Source organism: Heliangelus exortis, chromosome 2 (assembly GCF_036169615.1).
Source record: "Heliangelus exortis chromosome 2, bHelExo1.hap1, whole genome shotgun sequence".
In the NCBI taxonomy this organism is placed as follows: domain Eukaryota; kingdom Metazoa; phylum Chordata; class Aves; order Apodiformes; family Trochilidae; genus Heliangelus; species Heliangelus exortis.
The window spans coordinates 62,795,029-62,811,448 of NC_092423.1; the positions used below are offsets into that span (position 1 = coordinate 62,795,029).

Sequence of the window (16,420 nt, forward strand, 5' to 3'; positions counted from 1 at the left end):
ACACAGCAACTTCATTTTTGGGGCTCACTGCTGCAACAAATATAACAAGCACTAAAGCAAAAGCTGCCAAATAAAAGAGGTTTGCGTTAACTCTATTTTAATAAACTTAAACATGTATTTTCCAGTGAAGTGTTTTTCTCCCTGGTATTATTAAAATGTGATGAAACTAGGAGTGGCAGTCTGGAAACAAAGAGAGGGAAGCAGTTCTGGAAACGATGTGCAACTAAGCAGTGGGGCTTTCTGCTGAAGTCCTTGCTATGGGTGCTGAGAGACTCCTCGGGTCCAAAAAACAACTGGGTGGATTCATAGAACAGAAACTCTCCCCCTCACAGGGAAGCCTCTGCAGTGCCACGCTTCCACACCACTTCCCCTCCTCAGAGACTCTGGAGTCTTCTCACGTTGCCACCACCCTGAACAACACCTCCTTTCACAAGAGTCCATTTCCTTTGAGAGATTTATGGGGTGGGCAGCACCTCCTGCCATGGGGACTAGCCAGCAGGACATGCCACCTGAGCAGGCATCCCCCCAGGGCTCCATCCAGCCCACCATTAGTACAACAAACGCACCCTGGGCTTGAAGGATAGGGGATACTGCTCTCTACAGCCACATGATCCCACTATTTCTCATGAGAAGACACCTTTGTCCACCAGAGCACTGGCTGCTGAGTTTATCACAGGAGATCTTAACTGCTGCACTCCCAGAATTCAGTAGCACGCATCTGAAGACAGACCACAGCTGCCCCACCACTTGGAGGAATAAGGATTTACTGGCCCCAGGACCAGGGTACACACAAACAAGTGATCACATGAGGGAATCTCCCCCTGCAACAGCAAACTAAGTCAGTATCTCTCTGTGCTTGTTATGGTGCCAAAGATAACGAAAGGAGAGTGCAGAGGAAAAGAAAAAGTGAATGGTTTGTGTGCTGACAGAGTTTAGAGAAAATTAAACTAGATGATGCTCTAAAAAATATATGCACTAAACTAGTCAGGGCTACTAAGCAGATGCTCTAATGTGACTTTTCCACCCCTAGTGTCTATGATTCTGTTGTTTTTTTTAAAAAAAGGAAGATTAAGAACTTTATCTTCTTTTCTTTTTAAGCTATACTTTAGGAATGACCAGGAACTTAAACGCAGGAATGCAAGCAAGCGTTTCAGAGAACTTATTTGCATTTTTGGTGTATTTTGCGCTTTACAGTAATAGAAGTGATATACCAGCTTCTGCTTGTTCCTGGCAGCAAAAAAAAGGACAGGTAATAATAATGAAAGAGTTATTAGAAGAACAGTATGTGGAATAGCAAAGAGATGAAAAGCTGTATGTCTTTTCTGTAAGGCAACTAGGATGCAGAGGAATAACAGCTGGACTCTATGTTCTGGTCCAGTGGATTCTTTGACTTCTTCCTAATCCAGAGCAGGGGTGCTGCAAAATGGAAATCTAGTACCCCTCCAGGGCTAAGGTGTTATTAAGGCAGGTAGTTTTCAGTGGGTTAATTTCCCTCTATGTTTCCATACCCGGAAGAAGGTTGGATTTGATGGGGAAAGGAAGGAGTATGACCTCTTGCTGCCTAAGTGCTGTGCTGGGAGGTGCAGCTACGGACTTGACGTGATGTGATAAAACAGCAGCTGCATGGTGCCTCCTTATTTACATTACAGTCATATACGCTCAGCTAAAAATAATCTCCTACCTCTGTCCCTCAATTGGTGAGAAAATTAGCTAATGTTTGCACAGAGTCTGAAAATACAAATTCATCAATGTTATAATAACTTCCCAGAGATCTCTGGGAGGAGTATGTAAGTGAGCCAAAGCTAATGATAACAATGCTATTTTTGTACGGCACTTACTCTTTACAACTTACACTCCCTTGATAATACCATTTGAAACGCTTCATCCTTCCAGAAGTACATATGCTACTGAAACTTGATTGCAACAAAATACTTTGTGAAGCAATGCTGTGCACGCAGACATATCCCCCCTGTCCTTCAGAGTCAAGATATATTTAAGCACAGCAGCACCACAGTGCCGCTGCTCAAAGCAGCGTGACCAAACACTGTTTCTTCAATGAGAAGAGTAGGTCCTCTTCATACAGGCAATTTGCTAACGAGTAATGACTGCCACATGCCTGCTAATAAGGCCAGTGCTTTCATACAGCCACCCTGGGCTGAGGGTGAGATCACCACAGACTTCAAGCATGTAGAAACAATCTCTCTCTCTCTCTCTCTCTCCCTTTCCCTCTCTCCCCTAACCCAGGCAAGGGAAAGCTGGCAGAGCCTTCACCGCTATGCAGGGACACAGCTGATCTGGGAAGAGACCCAAGTCCTGGAATCTGCAGGAAACCTAAATTAAACCCTCGTTTCTAATCATATCTCTACGTGACTCGCCCTCCATTCTGGAAGCATCCCCGGTGGGAAACACAGCTGGGGAGTATTTCGGCTGCGATGATGTCAGCTCGCTCCTGATAGGCTTCTCTGTAAGGTGACACTTTGCTGGGTGAAACCCGTGTGCCCGGCCCTGGATTTGTACAGCCTCAGCCTCGGCTTGTTTTCTGCCAGAGGATGGCACTCCACTTCCTGCAAAGGCACTCTTCCCCGCGCCCAGAACTACAACACATCGCCCGCGTTGACAGATCTGCGAACGAGACATGACACAAATGCTACCTGCTAATTTGTACCTCTTCTGCTGGTGCAGAGACCGGTGGCCTGGCTGCAGGGAGAGAAATGAGAGCAAGATGAAAATTGCAGATGGGACACTGCTAATGTTTGAAATCTCATTATTCAAGGCATGGGGGCAAATTACAGTAACTGGTCCTGATCCAAGGACGGCTCCTCTAATCGCAAAGCCCGAGATGCGCCAAAATACAGCCGAGCGCCAGGGAACAAAAAACGTGCCTGTGCACCAAAAGTACCCGAGGCCCAACTTCTATCATCTGTGCAGACGAATGCACATTCATGAACAAAACCACACAGGGAATCCGCAAGTTTCACATGAGAAAGGGAATGTGTCATATGTAGAGATCTACCATGTGTGCACAATCGGGGAAAGACAGGCCACGCACTGCTGTGACTGCAAGAAATTTTTCACCTACTCTGCTCCTTGCTGTTGTCGCTGTCAGCCTGAGGCGCTTTACTACATGTGCCCATGTCCAGCTCCTCCCTCCATCTCTCTCATTTTGGTTCTCCAGAGATGAGGGTGTAGCATCAGGACTGCAGATGCTGCAGTTAGCAGCATTAAAACCACACCAAAAAGATTCTCAACAGGACTATTTAAAATTAGTGCCTCTACGAAGCAAAACGCTATCTGGCATATCCAAACTACTGCAGCAAACTACTACACAGCAGAATCTAAGCAGCCTAGAAAAAGGACAACATTTACGATCAATACGTTCTCAACCTAAAAATACCTTTCGAAAGTTACAGGATTTCTTCCTATACTGGGAACCAACAAGAAAAAAAGGTCAGAAGCACAGCCTCCCCAGCCACCTAGATGGTGTTTCTTTCCAAATTTCCCTTGAACACACAGCTTATATGAGTCATGCAGTGTTTAAACCACCTGCACCCACAAGAGTAAAATTCTGTAGTACATCTCAGTAACATATGTTTGTGATGGAGGCATTCTCAGGCAGCTCCAGGTCTTCAAGCCATGGAAATTTGTTGCCTTGTGCCATACCTATCTCTCAAGAACAGGACTTGAGCTGAATCTACACTGAGCTTTCTGGTGTGCAAGGTAAAAATCACTTATCAAAATGCAAAATATATCCTCTTGTACTGCTTTCACCATTTTATATTTTGACCAACAAACAAGAAGATCATGTAATTCTTCCTGTGGGTTCTCCAGAAGACTCGTTTTATACCCAAGAGACTACATTCATCATCGGTGTGACCCTGATGGCTCCCCTGGCACAGTGAGTGGGATGATTTTTGGATGAGAGTTGATGTCATGGATGGATGTGAATGATGAAGAATCAAACCCCCACAGACCCAAAGCAACTTAAACACGCTGAGGAAAGCTGCACCTGGGGGACCACAGTGTGTGCTGTGTCCACAGTGTCCACCCCCCACGCCCCACCATGCGTTGTCATTACCTGTGCTCGATGCTCCCCAACCGCAAACTGTATCACAGCAATGCCTGGGCTATGGCTGTCTTCAATCCTCTCCACAGTGCTGGAGTCTATTTTCAGGTCGTTGCTAATTTCCGCGCTCTGTATGAAGTCTTCTGTTTTCAAGTCCTCTACTTTTTTCAGCTCCCCGTTGGCGAGCTGGATGATCGACCCCTTCATAAAGTAAGGGGGCAGTGTGGGAGGCGCAGCGGCCGGGGAAGCGATGGACTGCACCACAGGCAGGTGGATCTGTGCCTGCACCATGGTGGCCTGGTAGGCGGGCTGGGTGGTGAGGGGCTCCGCGCTGAAGTTCTCGTTTTTGGGGACGGCGGTGGTGACGAACGTGTGAGGCACTGCTGCGAACTGGGGGGACGACGTGACGATCGCGGGCGTGACTCCTGACGGCTCAACGTCCGCGCTGCCGACGGGGATCAGCAGGGACTGGGTGCCGGGGATCACCAGGTGCTGCGGCAGGCTGCCGGGGTACCCGATGGCTTGCTGCTGACCGCTCAGGTAGCCGATCACCGGCGGCTGGGTCCCGGCGTAGAAGGCCGTCGCCGGCAGCCCCACGGGGAGTTGCTCAGAGGCGCTGTGGGTGGTCTGAATGACGGTGTGAGGGGACAGCGTGGCCACTGCCTTCACCCCCTCGTGACCCAGCGCCTGCTGCGGAGACAAGGCGTAGGACCGGTGGGTTGGCTTTCCTAAGTGCAAGCTTCCCTTGTCGTTGAGGGCCGAGGGAGAGGTCTCACGGTTGGTGGCCTGCTGCACCTCCATGTCTGCTGTGGGCGTGCTGCTGTTGGGGACTACCATGACAGAGGCTCGGACACCTGAGGAATCCCGCGCGCCATACTCAGCAGGGCTCGAGTGGACCACCACGTGCCTGGTCTCGTAGTGATGGGGAGCTGGTTTATTGCCTGCTTTGACCAGACCCATGTCAGCAGAAGGTGAAATGCCGTACCTCCGGCTCTTCTCTATCTCACCGTTCAGTACCTCCTTGGCCTGCAGTGCCTGCAGCCGGCTGCTCTCAGGCTTCTTAGGGGCATCCCTGGTGATGAAGTGGCCACCCGAGTCGGTGTATTGCACCACCACTTGTGAGGAAGGGCCGAGGGTGAGGGTGTGAGGGATCACTGTCTGATGGGGGTGCAGGGGGACCGGGATGGTTGGAGGAGAGACGTTTCTGACCGTGCTCTGGGAAGAGCTGGAAATGTGGACGTACTGGTTCTGCTGGGTGGGTGGAGGAGACCCGGCAGCAATCAGTCCAGGTGTCCTGACCAGGTGCGGCTCAACTTTGTGCCCCTGCTGGCTTAAGCCGCTCATGCTGGCCAGCAAAGTGGAATAAGCCTCCAGCTGGGAGCGCTGGGATGGAGTGGTAGCAACAGCCGTGGCCGCCGCCACGGCGCCGGTCGCAGAGTTGGCTGTTGGGGAAATCAACTGTGAGGGGATGAACCCGGTGTACGACCCGCTGTACTGGGGCCCGACGAACTGGAAGGTGTGCTGCAGGTGAGTGTACTGCACGGGGGAAACGGGAGTCCCTGACTGGGAGAGGGCGGGCGAGTACACTGTGGGTAGAGTGGTGGAGGCCGGAACAGACCTGGGCGCACTCGGCGGGGAATAGTCCAGCCCTGCGGACAGCGACTTGTGCAAACCCTGCTGCAAGCCCACCTCCACCGATGATGTCCCCGTGGGCCGGTGCCGGCCCCCCAGGCTGCCCTGGCTGCTGGGTGTGCTGGGAAGCCATGCTAGGTTATCCGCACGGTGGTTTTCGTTTGGCAGGATCGGCTTCACCTCCGAAGGCAGGCTGGTGGCTGGGATTTCTCGTTTCTTAGGTGGCAGGCATTCATTGCTCCGCTCTTGGTTGGATTTCATCTTTCGCCGTCCCCCCTCCACTGTGCTTGCTTCACTGTCTGGCTGGCTCTGGTTTCAGTCTGATAAATGGAAAGTCACATTTGATTTCTGCAAGGGATCCAGTGACTTCATGAGGAATCATCTCCCCGTGAGCACGATTCTCTGACGGCTCCTCTGGATTCTGCAACGAGAGGGTGGGCAGGGGAGGGGGGGAGTCACACTGTCAGCACTGGGAAATGAAAATGAGCATACACCCCAAAACAGCAAGCTACTAAAAGAAAAACCTCTGGGAAAAGAAACAAAACAAAACAACAAACAGGCAGGCATTCGCCTCTCATGTCAAGGAGCAGTTGACAGCTACTCTGTAAGCAGCGGCAAAAATCTTGGGCACATCTGCTAATGCACCACAAAAACAACTAAGACTTTAGACAGATTGGAAAAATCTCTGGTTATAAATTGCCACATTTAGCAGCTGTCACTTATTCCTCAAAGCTCACTTACTCTGGGAAAACCCTACATGTCCCTAAGGTTCCCAGTTTGCTCTCTTCCAGTCTCTCCTTCCCCTGCAGCAACAACATTGCCTTCACCCTGCCATGTCCTACAAAGCATGGGAGCACAGCAGGGAACCCTGAGGAACTTGCACACACAAAATATTTATGTTAGCAACAAGTAGCTATTAGTGGTGTGGAGGGGAGGTGGTGGGTCATTCCTGAACCCTTGAACCCCAGAGTCACCCCAGAGCCACCCATCACATTGGGAAGGGCAGCAGAGCCAGCAGCTGTCCTCATCCACCCCCCGCTGCCACGGCTCCTTACAGCACACGTGCCCTTCATATACAAGTCTGGCAATGAACCTCGGCTATCTGATCTGTTTACAGCAGCAGCCCAGAGCCAGACATGGCTCTGAGCCAGGATTTTAACATGTGGGTTTGTTTTTTTTTTCCCCCAGTGCTTTGAACTCCCTCTGCTTTGGACACCTTACACCCAGGTGTCCAGGCAGGGGTCTGTGCTTGGAGATGCCCCCCACTGCATGCAGGTGGGCCAGAGGTGGGCGCTGGCACCATCTCCATCTCTGCTGGGATTCATTCCCCCTGCTTCTTAGCAACTGCCGGACCACGGAGGCTGTGGGCACAACACAGGCACCTGGGGCCAAACATTCAAACCCTCAGCAAACTCAGCCCTGGGGATGCCTTGCTAGGACAGCTTGGAAAAGTTTCCTGATCCAAACCAGGACCCCCTGACCAGTGTAAGAGCTTGTTATTTTATACTGGGCTAATTTTGCTATTGGAGCAAAACAGTTGCTTGCTCTGCCCTCCATCCTCTAACTTGGTGACTTCAGACACCCAAAGGCAAAGTCAGCAAAGTCTTCCATTATCTGCTACAGAAAATGCCATAATTAAATCACATCCTGCCTTGGAAAACAAGCAAAAGGGGATGAGAGTCTTCCCCTTCCTTCTGAGAATATTCCTTGCCTTGTCCCATAACAAACTTTATAGAGACTGAAACTCTTCCCCATCCACCATTTCTGCATTTCTGGATGTTTTGAACGATATGCAAGAAGGGATGCTGAGAAACAGTGCACCTCACACAACCAGTATCCCAACAAGAAAAGCATGCATTACATGAAAGAGGGAAAGAATTAAGAGTGGATGTGAAGGAAGAGTAAATGCTGAGCAGCAGTAATGGTACTTATGGCAAGTAATATTCCTTTGGGGGATTTCTTTCCCTGCTGCCTCGCTTCTAATGAACAATAAGCCTGATGTTTATATGCTTTCGCAGTACTTTGAAGATATACTAGACTAAGATTAAACCTATTTTTAAGAGCACTCTTTACGTTTATGGTTCTCCAAGCTGCTGTAAGCCTGCAGGAAATGTCCAAACCTTCTAATGATCTGATACAATCAGTCTTAAGTCAATTATTCCCTTGTTTAAATATTGATAAACAGTAACGAAACACCAATAGTGACAGAGCTGGGGAGTATGGGGGACTGAGGGGGTGGTAAAGCACTGCTTCATCCTGTCTTTGTGGTGAGAGGGAGGACAGAAGGACTCAGGACAGCTTCAAATAGCAAGGGCCAGTGATTCCTTGAGCAGGGCATCACTGGGGCAGAGGCACCTTCACCCTGACTCTCCTTACGAGTCGGCACCACCACAGTGGCACTGTGACCACAGCTGGACAAGGGCAGCCAGGAGACAGGGTCCCCGCTGTATCAGCATGGGTCTTCCCCCTCCTCCTAACAGTTGCTTAGCGTGTCTTGGCAACAGCTAAAATTATTATATTACACATGACTTACAGATTTTTATTTTTAAGTTCAACTAAAAATAAAACCGCCGAGCTCACATTTGCGCAGTCATCCTTGGGTAACTTTAGCTCACCGTAGCTTTCTGCCCTGGGCAGTTGGCTCTGGCAGGGAGTTCAGCAGCTCCTGGCCCAGGCAGCTGCCCAGGGATGCTGAGGGGGCACGCAGCTGACACAAGGTGCTTGTCCCACTCCACTTGCCATAGGGAGCTTGCTCTGGGCTGGAACCATGCTTCGATGCAAACCCAGAATGTAAATATGCTTCCATGGGGAAAAGCTGGCCACCCTGCTTGCAGCAGAGCGGGGAGCTTGGATGTGGGACCAAACAGGGCCAGACTCTTGCTGTGACAAATGGGACAGATGGACTCTCCAGGACTCTCCCCAGACTACTTGTTTCAAAAGCCCAAAGCATCTGGGTTCAGCTTCTCCACACTAAAAGTACTACAATGAAGCTATATGAAACCTCATTAAGTTTCACTCTGCAGGATCTGAAGCAAAAGTTTTATTCTGCTAAATAGCATTCAATTACTGACTTTTGGGTACTCTCCAAAGTCAGAGCTAACATCCTTCAAAAGTACCAAATACTAAATCTTTCAGTTTCAGTTGGTTGGTTGGTTGGATTTTTGTGTATGCGTCTAAATCTCTTATATGGCTGACTTCATCATCACAAGTAACAGAAGGTCTGCCCAAACTCTCCTGGAGAGGACTAGGAGGAATGGACAAGCTTAACAGAGACAACAGGACAGCTGTAGAGTGGTGAAGACTGTGCCACTTTTCCAAGCTTAGGTAGTTCAACGTGAGACTTTGAACTCTTAACAGATGCAGCACTAGATTTGCAGAAATGCAATTGTGCAGCACAGAACTGCAAGACTTAAAATTAAAAGTATTCAGCATAATTAAGTTCCAGCTACAGCAAAGCCAAGCCAAGACTGATTTTGCTCAGGAAGCAATGAAAGGGAGATAACCCAAACACAGCATCTCAAAGGCAAGACTTGGTTAAACTGTTCTCTCCCTTCCGCAGTGTGTTGCCTGGGTTGTTGTTTGTATGCTTTTTTTTTTTTTTTTTTTTTTGAACCAAGTAATTAATCTGACTCTTGAGATTTCCCTTGTCTTGAACTTCAGATCTCTTGATCATGATTTGCGAGATATGCAAACAAGGAGCAAACTCCAGGTGATTTTTTGCTCCCGCTTTGTACGTGCGTGTGTGTGTCACGCGAGTGTGTGCGTGCGTGCATGCCTGTGTAATTATGGCTGGGAAGGTAAAGGGGACAAAGAGATCAGGGACAGCAGCTGGACTTCGGTATCTCTGGCAGCGAGTACACATGGAACATTGCTAAAGTGTCTGGACAGCCAGTGTCCGCTGGCAGGCTGCCCACACTCAAATTCCTGGAAAGGCTTAAGGCAGAAAAATAATCACTTGGAGGAGTCACCATCTGGGCTTGCTCTGGTCCCAAAAGGATTGCTCACTGGAGCTCAGGATGTGCATTTTTCATGTAAAACTCCAGTGTCTCTCTGCAGGGCACTTTAAACCTCACTAGGCCTCCCAAACCAGTATTTTTCTATTTATTTCATCTAATAAATTTAAAACTCTTGAGAGGATACTGGGTTATAGCTTGAGGGGCTGTCCTCCTTTATTTATCCGAGAGCTCACCACAAAGATAAAAGCAGCAACACACATCTCAACCCACACCGTAATCTTATCCTGTGTCCCACCACACGGGACTGAGTCTTAAGAGTGCAAAAAAGCTGGGGCCAGACTCACACACCACTGCAGCACCTGCCTATGTCATCTGTGGGACTTTCTCTGCCCTCAGAAATAAGGTACTTTTTGCAGTCCCATGAGTTGCTAAAGACATTTTTAGGTCTCTAGAACACCTTAAAAAATCTGGACCCTCATCCTCTTTGGTCTCTGACCCTTTACGGCTGCTAACAAACTCACATTGACATTTGCCACCAGGAGCAAGGGCTGTGACCATGCATTTGTTTGCCTCATCGTGTGGAAGTCACCCAAGGGGGGCAGCCATTAGCCTCCAACTTCAATGAAATTCAATGCAAGCCATTTGCTTGTTCTCAAAAGGCTCCTTTGGTCCCAAATCCTAATGGCATGTAGATTGTTACAACTTTTTCACTTTTACCTCCTGGCTCCACATATGGCCAGTAAACTCCCATATTTATCCATGTAATAAAAAAAACTGGGTGTCCCCTCTGTCAGACAACATTGCCCTGCCTGGCAAGTAGACATCGATACTGTAATCAAAGAGTACACTGAAAAAAAAGAAATTTGAGGGGTGTTACTGGGCAGAAACAGCAGTGCAGTCTGGTGCTGCCATCTCAAACTGCCCGCCCATCCCATCATGACAAGGAGGGGCAGGTAATTTTGGCAGCACGGGAAAGCAGTGGGAAGGGAGAGCACTTTACCTCTCCCCTCCCCTCCGAGGAGGCTGGCATCTTGCAGGATCGGATTCAGAGAGATTAAGAGTCAGACACATTGCAGAGGGCTTCACAGCTGCATTCTGGCTCTCAGATCTATGTGCCAGCTTCCCCTCCCCGCTCTACACCCTGCCTGCTGCCAGCTACACAGTCATAGCTGTAGCTGCTACTGATTTCATTTGCCTTGCCATGTGCAGCTCAGCACATGCCAACAATAGCTATAGGAGTTTATTGTCCAATACGACCAATTTCACAGCTCTCTGGAAGATTTCCCAGGAGACCCAATTGCAGAGATCCATTAATAACAAACATGAAAACCTCTAATAAAGTTTGATATTCTCCTCCCCAAACTAAAGGATTCCTGATCAACACTGCATCTGCAAGACTGACTGTCCACTGCAGTGTTATTATACTTCTGGGAATCAGACGCAGCAAATTGTTACAGGTTTCTGCAGAGCAAGCAGCTATCCTGCACGTCCCTCCTCTCTCCTGTCAGATCAGACAGCCTCCACGCAATACAAAAAGGAAGAGAAAAAAGCCAACCTCAGTGAGCACATCACTGGATGTGAGATGCCTGATGGCTAGAGATTCCCATGAACTTTCATGATACAAGTGTGTAAGTATCCCCCCCCAGAGCTGAGGGGGGGAAAATTAGGAGGCAAAAATAGTGAAAGACAGACTCCTGAAAGGACGGACAGATGACAGAGTTCCAGCATAGCTGTTCACTTGGTGACATTCATGAATGCAGGCAACATAAAAGAGAGTATTGGAAATGTACTCCACTGGTTAACTACGTGTTGCAACCCTTTTAACTCTTTGAATTTTGAAGATAGGGAGAGATCTGCATTTTCTAAGCAGAGCATGTGCTTCCTGTAGGCCTGTTTTACTACAGTGACTATTTTGTGTGGTGGGTGCTGCTGAGTTTCACAAGAAGGACAGCTTCTCACAGTGCTAGCATAAGCTTAGCTTTTCTTTAGGCTAACTGTGGAATTCATTAAGAGTTGGAATTAACTTCCAGAAGTTCGCAGGTTTCTGCCATCCATTTACCTGTGTGCCATCACCTGGCTGGTTCAGCAACAGAAAAGATGCCTACACTTTCAACATCTCATGCCATGCTCTGGGCACACAGAGCTTTATCTGTGCATGTATCATGAAGCAGCTACATGTACACCTTGTAGGACTGCAGGTGCCATGGACAATATGAATGGATTCTCAGCTGCCTATTTATTTATTCATTCCATGTCTTTTTTTTATCAAGAAACTTACTAGCAAAGGTGATAACCCTCAGCAAGTTTGCTGATGACACCAAACTGTGTCGGGAAGTCAACACACTAGAGGGAAGGGATACCATCCAGAGGGATCTTGACAGGCTCCAGAAGTGGGCTTGGGAAAACTGCATGAAGTTCAGCAAGGCCAAGTGCAAGTTTCTGCACCTGGGTTGAGGCAATCCCTTGCACCAATACAGGTTGGGAGGAGAAAGGATTGTGGACAGCCCTGAGGAAAGAGAGTCATCAGTTTGTGTTTGCAGTCCAGAAAGTCAACCGTGTACTGGGCTGCACCAAAAGAAGCACAGACAGCAGGTTGAGGGAGGTGATTCTCCCCCTCTAGTCTGCTCTTGTGAGACCCCACCTGGAGTACTGTGGCCAGTTCTGGAGTTCCCAACATAAGAAGGACATAGAGCTCCTTGAACATGAACAGAGGAGAGCCACTAAAACAACAAGAGAGGGCTGGAGCACCTCCTCTATGAAGACAGCATAATGAAGTTGGGGTTGCTCAGCCTGGAGAAAAGGAGGCTTTGAGGTGACCTTGTATCAACCTTCCAGTATCTGAAAGGGGCCTACAGGAAAGCTGGGGTAGGGCTTTTTACATGGGTGTGTAGCAAGAGGACAAGGGAAATGTTTTAAAACTTAAAGAGGGGAGATTTAGATTAGACATTAGGAAAAAACTCTTCCCTGTGAGACTGGTGAGATGCTGGAACAGGATGCCCAAGGAAGCTGCGGCTGCCCCATCCCTGGAAGTGTTCAAGGCCAGGTTGGATGGGGCCTTAAGCAACATGATCTGATGGGAGGTGTCTCTGCCCATGCAGGGGGGTGTTGGATGATCTTTAAAGTCCCTTCCAACCTTATCCATTCTGTGATTCTACGATCTCTCCTTTTCTGGCATGCTTTGCAGAGAGGTAGTACCACTGAGGACCACACAAGATGCCAGCCAGGCAGGCAGGCTGAAGGCAAGGAAGCGCAAGCTCCAAGAGCCAACCTGGTGGCAGGGCTGCCATCAGAGGGCTTGGTGCATTTGCCATCCTGCTGCCCTCCCAGACACCCCATGGGCAGCACCCTCACTCCCAGGCACAGGAAATCTGTCTTGCAGAGCCAAACCCAGGCACTCAAATACCACAAGTCAGGCTCTGCTTCTTGCTCCTGAAACACATGATACTGATTAACAAATAGATTTCTTAAAATGACAGTAGCCGTGGTTATTTGCTTTTTAAAATTCTTTTTCCTTTTAACTTGCCCTTTTGCTGCATAAGACCTTTCAGGTTTGAAGTCTCCAGCTTTCCCTGCAACCCACAAGACCATAAACTTACTACTTTAGCTAAAAGTGGAATTTCCCACCCCATCATTTGACACCAGGAACTGGGGTTTTGTGAAACAGCATCAGATATCTAAAGACTAGTGATAAAAATTCAAAAGCTGATAACGCTGATTGCAGCAAAATTTCTTTGAGGGTGAAGCACTGGACTCCAGAGCTCTCTGCCTCTATGGAGGAGGGGAAAAAAGGTTTACCTGGTAAATAAGAGCCTGAGCCCTAGGGCAAAGCCATGTGAGTGTGCCCTATTTTATGCATGGCCCTCTCCTCCAGCTGCACAGTGCACCTCAGCTTACCCTATGAGTACCACATCTTTCTGCAGCCACCAAGGAAAGACCTGGGTCTGCTGGGCCCAGGGCTTCAGCTCCAGTGGGCTGCAAACCCCAGGGTGCTACAGGCAGGGTCAATCCAGGTGTGATGCTGGAGAACACACTCCAGCAGTGTGACACTTGACCACCATGCTGTGACACAGCCTTTACAATCTGACAGAGGTCTGCTAGACTCTTCCAAAGCCCTGCTCCTGACACCTGGGAAGTGGCTGTGCCAGAAGCATCAGAACCACCAATCTAAGATTCTTAGGAAGGAAGCATCTGCCTTCACACACCCCCAGCATCTTCAGTGGCAGTATGGAAGCCATGGAGCAAAACACATCCATTTTCAAATGCTCTTTCAACCCCACCAACACCAGGACAGAAAAGTGCATTCCACCTACATTGCTCTGCAAGAGGCCAGATGCAGCATCTAACCTTTCATCTGCATCTCAGCAGTGGCTGCCAGCACAGGACATCAGGCTGACAGGACCAGCTTGCCTCACAGTGCACAGTGCCATCCTGTCCTCTTAGGCTCATCCCCTGGAGGCCCTTCGGCAGCTTAAATGAATGGACAGAGTTCATCTATAAACAAGTATAATACTGAAATTACTTTGTTGATGTTTTTGATTTATCTAAAAAGTGCCCAGCTACAATGGGATCTGCCTACACAGTTTTTCCATTGAAAATTTCATATGAGTGACTATAAACATAGCAACACCCACTCGCCGCTCATTTTAACTTGTGACAGAAACTGTCATGCCTGTATGAACACATTTGCACTGCAGATATGTCACACAGGTCTCCTTCCATGTGTCTGAAAATGCTCACTAAAGTTCCCTCCCTCTTCAGCAAAACAAATTAGAGAGACGCCTGGTTTTCCTGCCAGGAGACATAAGTAAGACCTTCATGAAAAATTACAGAAACCAGGGGCATTTCACTGCTTTGAAGATCCAGCCAGCAACACCAGCAAGCAGCAGCCAACTCGGAGCAGCCATTTTACAGATAAGCACAGGCACTCATGGGGAGGAATGTACCTTTAAGCCCAGCTGATAAGGGAACGGTGTGAGAACACAGCTTTAGGGGCAGATTTGGAAAGGTCAGCTGCATACTCGATGCCTTTCCTTGGAAGTTCTCCCTGCAGACTGCTTCTCTGGTAGATTCCATGTGCAAGCAAATTAGACTATAATTAGTCCATCTGTAAAGTGCGAAACGTGAACTGATGCTAAATTCGCCTTGAAATGGATTCCAACACCTCGCCTTCTCTCAGGCTTCATTCAGCAAAGCTTTAACTTCAATCATTTATGCATAAGCACTTGCTCATAGTTCCAGCACATACTCAGTGCCTTCCCAAATCAGGATCACTGACTGTCACCACTGACAAAACCGAAATGCCAGAAGCTCACCCCGGCACCCAGGCGTGCGGTGTGCTCCCCCAGTACTGCAGTGAGTTCAACATCCCCCTCAGCCACTTCTCTGTTGGTTTTTTTTTCTCTAATTCATTTTTTTCTTACTCATTCAGTGTCAGCAACGTTTGGGTGTGCCCTGCAGCACTGCCCAATGGTCCTGCACAGACCCTCAAACTGGCAATCTCAACTCAGCCAACATTGTAGGGGTTAGCTCATGGATGAATAAGCACAGGTAAAGAAAAAAAAGCAGACCAACTCTCCTGCACCCCCTCTCCCTATAAAACATTTGTCCTGGCCACGCAGACCATCAAACCAAGTGACCAGTTACTCTTCCTGACTCAGCATTGCAGGGAGCCTCCCTCCTGCTTCATGGGGAGCATGGCTGGCAGATAAAATGGGCACAGGGGCCAAATCCAGCACCAGTATAATTTGACTGAGGCCAGCGCAGTGAGGGTGAGATTGCACACACTGTTCCATCTGACAAGGCAATGCAGAAAACAATTTTTTAAAAAATGAAAATATGCAGGTTTATAACAACATAGCAGGCTCCGCAGTCACAGACTCCAGTTGCAATTAAAAACACTCATTCCAATTAAGAATGCAAATCATTGGCGTTGCAGGGAATGTTGACAAATGAAGGCGGTGTGCTAAGAGGCAGTGCCAGTACTCTTAATTTAAGTATGTGAGAAACAAAGGTATGTACCAACCAGGACTGCCAGAAAGAGCTTGCTTTAAACAGCGATCAGAAAGAACTGGGAGGGTTTAAAATTGACTTTTCTTAAAAAAAAAAAAAAAAAAAAAAAAAAAAAAGATACAAGAAAACCTTTTGCTCCCCTTCTCCCAGCCAAATGAAGAAGGAACAAGACAATATAAATCACACAGCTCCCATAAAGGCTATTTATATAGGAGTTTTGAACTCAGGAACTAAAAACAGTCCTCCATTGGACATGTGGATCCAGTGAATCACAGCTTGGAAATCCTAATGGACATTTCGTAAAAGCCACTGAGCCACGAACATGCTTTCTCACCGCTGCGATCACTTCTGTGAAAGCATCTTACCCATCTGCCACTGGAAATCCGCAGAGCAGAGACAAGTGACTTCCCGACACCAGAGAAATGGACAAAAGGATGACTAGCTACCTGCAGCTGGTTTCAATCGAAAATCCGAGTAATTATTGCAGCCCTCTCCTGTGGCTCATACGGAGCGCAGCACGGAGCTGTAAAGCGTTATGCAAGTCTAATGTGCTGCCAGATCTCTTAGAGCAGGCAGCAGCCAAGTCGCTCCCTCCCACCATTGGCTCAGCTTCATTAACTTAATCAGGTATTCATTCATTCATTCACTCACTCATTCAAAAAAAAAAAAAAAAAAAAAAAAATTAAAAAACTTACACTAAACCTGGCAAATAGCCATGCATGCACAGGAGCATGCTCACATCAGCCACTAGTGCTGGAAG

General features: G+C 48.2%; 1 protein-coding gene across 10 annotated transcripts in view; it reads right to left on the reverse strand.

Annotated features, from left to right (window-relative positions):
* The window catches only part of ATXN1 (ataxin 1), a 277,784-nt gene that overhangs the window by 12,085 nt on the left and 249,279 nt on the right, over window positions 1-16,420 (reverse strand). For all 10 annotated transcript variants that reach the window (XM_071736400.1, XM_071736394.1, XM_071736398.1 and 7 more), the window contains one exon: window positions 4,076-6,116. In XM_071736400.1, the coding sequence (XP_071592501.1) occupies window positions 4,076-5,956 (1,881 nt within the window). In that variant the 5' untranslated portion in view covers window positions 5,957-6,116. The remainder of the gene's footprint in view (window positions 1-4,075; window positions 6,117-16,420) is intronic.